Genomic DNA, 2,560 nt, shown 5'->3' with positions numbered 1-2,560 from the left:
TATATATATATATATATATATATATATATATATATATATATATATATATATATATATATATATATATATATAATTAATTAATTATACATATGTTAAAATATGTTAATTAGATACGAATCAGATCAGAATTGATATTAAATTAGATAACTAACAATAATAATGCTATAATATATTTAAAACCCCACGCTTTCTAGTGTTTTCTTCAATCTTTTAGCAAAACTACACGTTTTTTAGTGTGTTTAGCTCTCCTTAGAAACCTCACATTTTTAGATGTGTACCTCACTTTCATCTTATTCACATTTTTTATCGTGCAAATATTTATATTCGCATACAAGTGTGAAGATTTGTTAGTACACAATGAAAATCGTCTAAAATTTTAATCACAATCAAAAGCGTAAAAGAAGTTAGAAAAAAGTACACGCTTGAGACAAGCGTGAAGAAAAAAGCGTGTAGAAATAGCACTTTTGTTGTAGTGTCTGCTAGTTGTACAACAACATTACTCAATCTTGTTAAGTTTGACGGGGAGATATTAGAATTTAGATAATTATAACTTTACCTAAAAGGTAAAGATACTGCTTTCAGAAAAACTTCTAGCGGATTTTTTATACATATGAGGGAGCTAGTAGTACATCCATCACATGAAATGTATTCTAACACAACTAAGTTATCATGTCAATAAACTACTACCCATAACTTGAATTAAACTAAAGAGTAAAGATATACAATAATTAGATAATTATGCTTGTCACATTTCAATTTGGACATCTCATTCTTTTGATTAGTAATGGCAATCCACCAATGACGCAGTTGAGAAAACAAGAGGTCGTTGTTGTGAATGGACGTCCTCCATAACTTCTTGCGGTGGAAGGTTTAGATCTAAAGATAGCACTTGAGATTTTGCAGTGATTTGGGTGGTTGAGTGTGGAATTGTGCGGTGTCTTCTCATGTGACCGCCTAGAGCTTGCCCTGAAAAGAACTCAGATCCACATATTGAGCATTCATGAACTTTTATCGTTTTGTTCTTGTATCTTTCTTGGAGAACATCTGACGCCGGATAAGAAAACTTATTATTTCTTGTAATAGATTTGTTTTCTTCACGATCAGCCAGAACTAATTCCTGCTGATCTTCTTCTAAAAAATCCATTTTCATGGACGCAATAGAATCCCTATCTTCATTTGTAAGTTTAGGTTTCTTGTGACTAGCTCTATGTCCACCTAGAGCTTGGAATGTAGGGAAAGCACGATCACATGTTTTACACTCGTAGTTGCGGAAACTTGAATTTGGTCTAGTAGTGGTGGTGGTGATCTCATTTAGACGACGGATTTTTAAGGTAACATTTTTGTGATGATCTAATTTGTGTTTCTTGATTGGAGAAACACTTTCGGCTAACATAATCAAGCAATTCGCCATGTCTTCATCCTTTTCATTATCTGATGTTGACTGACTATTATTGTAGGAGCTAGAAGTTGCTTCAACCATAGCAAAAGAAGAAGACCACCTTCGATGGTCATCAATATGCATTTTTGTGATGAATTAGTGGGTTGTATCAAGATTCGTTCTCACCTTAGATTCTGGATTTAGGTCCATTCTTAAAGAGAGGTTGTAGTGGTTATGGATTATGGGAAAAATAGTGAGGATATTAGTCCATATATATATGTGTATGTGTGTACAATATTGTTGACGAGTACAACTTGCTAAAAACTTGCTATATGCAAGACGATGTGAAGTTTTTCTAAAAGAGAGTTTGTAGTGGTTATGGATTATGGAAAAAAGAGGGAGGATATTAGTTCATATATATGTGTATGTGTATGTGTGTACAATATTATGGTCGATGATAACTTGCTGAAAACTTTATGACCCCAAGTTTGACAGAAATTAAATAATAAGAATAGTTTTAAGTGAACGATTTAAGGGGATTGAAAATGAGTAATACTTTGGTGAAAACTATATGTACAGTAATCATTTATTAAAATATAATGTTATTATTATTATTATTATTAAATTATTAATTATAATTATTAATAAAATTATTATATTATATATAAAAAATACACGTTCACTTCCTTTTGTATATTCCAAGAAAGATTGCAAATTAAAATACATAAAAGCATAAGCCTGGGTTTATATTTTTTATTGATAAACACACACACACTCTTTTTGTCCACAATAAAACTCAAACTCATAACTTTAAGATTGATGAGTTACTTTGATACTGCTAGATAAAAAAAAAACTTTTGGTCGTTTATTTGTTTTATTCGTTAGTCTTGTTCTTAAACCAAACTTCTCATAATAATTACATACTCCGTATATAATATAATGTGATCATTTAAAATACTAAACTAGAACAACATAACAGTTACTTTGACTAACATTATGTTTAAAATAGTAACTTGGATATAATTTACGGTCAAAACTTGTTTAAAAAGTTGTTTATCATATGGATCGAAGGCGTTCAATTATCCAACATTCAGAAGAAACGAGTTATTGCCTCCGTGGTTACTCTTCTATGGGCGATATGGCGTTATCGGAACGGTGTCGTATTTAACGATTCTTTTTGTA

The 2,560-nt window shown here is 30.7% G+C and overlaps 1 protein-coding gene across 1 annotated transcript; it reads right to left on the bottom strand.

The window, feature by feature from the left end:
* Positions 1–580: 580 nt before the first annotated feature.
* Positions 581–1,738, bottom strand: LOC139896198 (zinc finger protein ZAT5-like). Its single transcript, XM_071878795.1, has one exon. It carries the CDS (start codon positions 1,520–1,522, stop codon positions 779–781), a length of 744 nt encoding a protein of 247 aa, XP_071734896.1. The 5' UTR covers positions 1,523–1,738; the 3' UTR covers positions 581–778.
* Positions 1,739–2,560: the final 822 nt, after the last annotated feature.

The sequence above is a fragment of the Rutidosis leptorrhynchoides genome, chromosome 3, assembly GCF_046630445.1.
Source record: "Rutidosis leptorrhynchoides isolate AG116_Rl617_1_P2 chromosome 3, CSIRO_AGI_Rlap_v1, whole genome shotgun sequence".
Classification (NCBI taxonomy): Eukaryota; Viridiplantae; Streptophyta; class Magnoliopsida; order Asterales; family Asteraceae; genus Rutidosis; species Rutidosis leptorrhynchoides.
This window is presented reverse-complemented; position numbering and strand designations above follow the sequence as displayed.

Bases quoted from the DNA above. Each gene is read 5' to 3' on its own strand.
- LOC139896198 (XM_071878795.1), bottom strand. From the start codon at position 1,522: ATGCATATTGATGACCATCGAAGGTGGTCTTCTTCTTTTGCTATGGTT.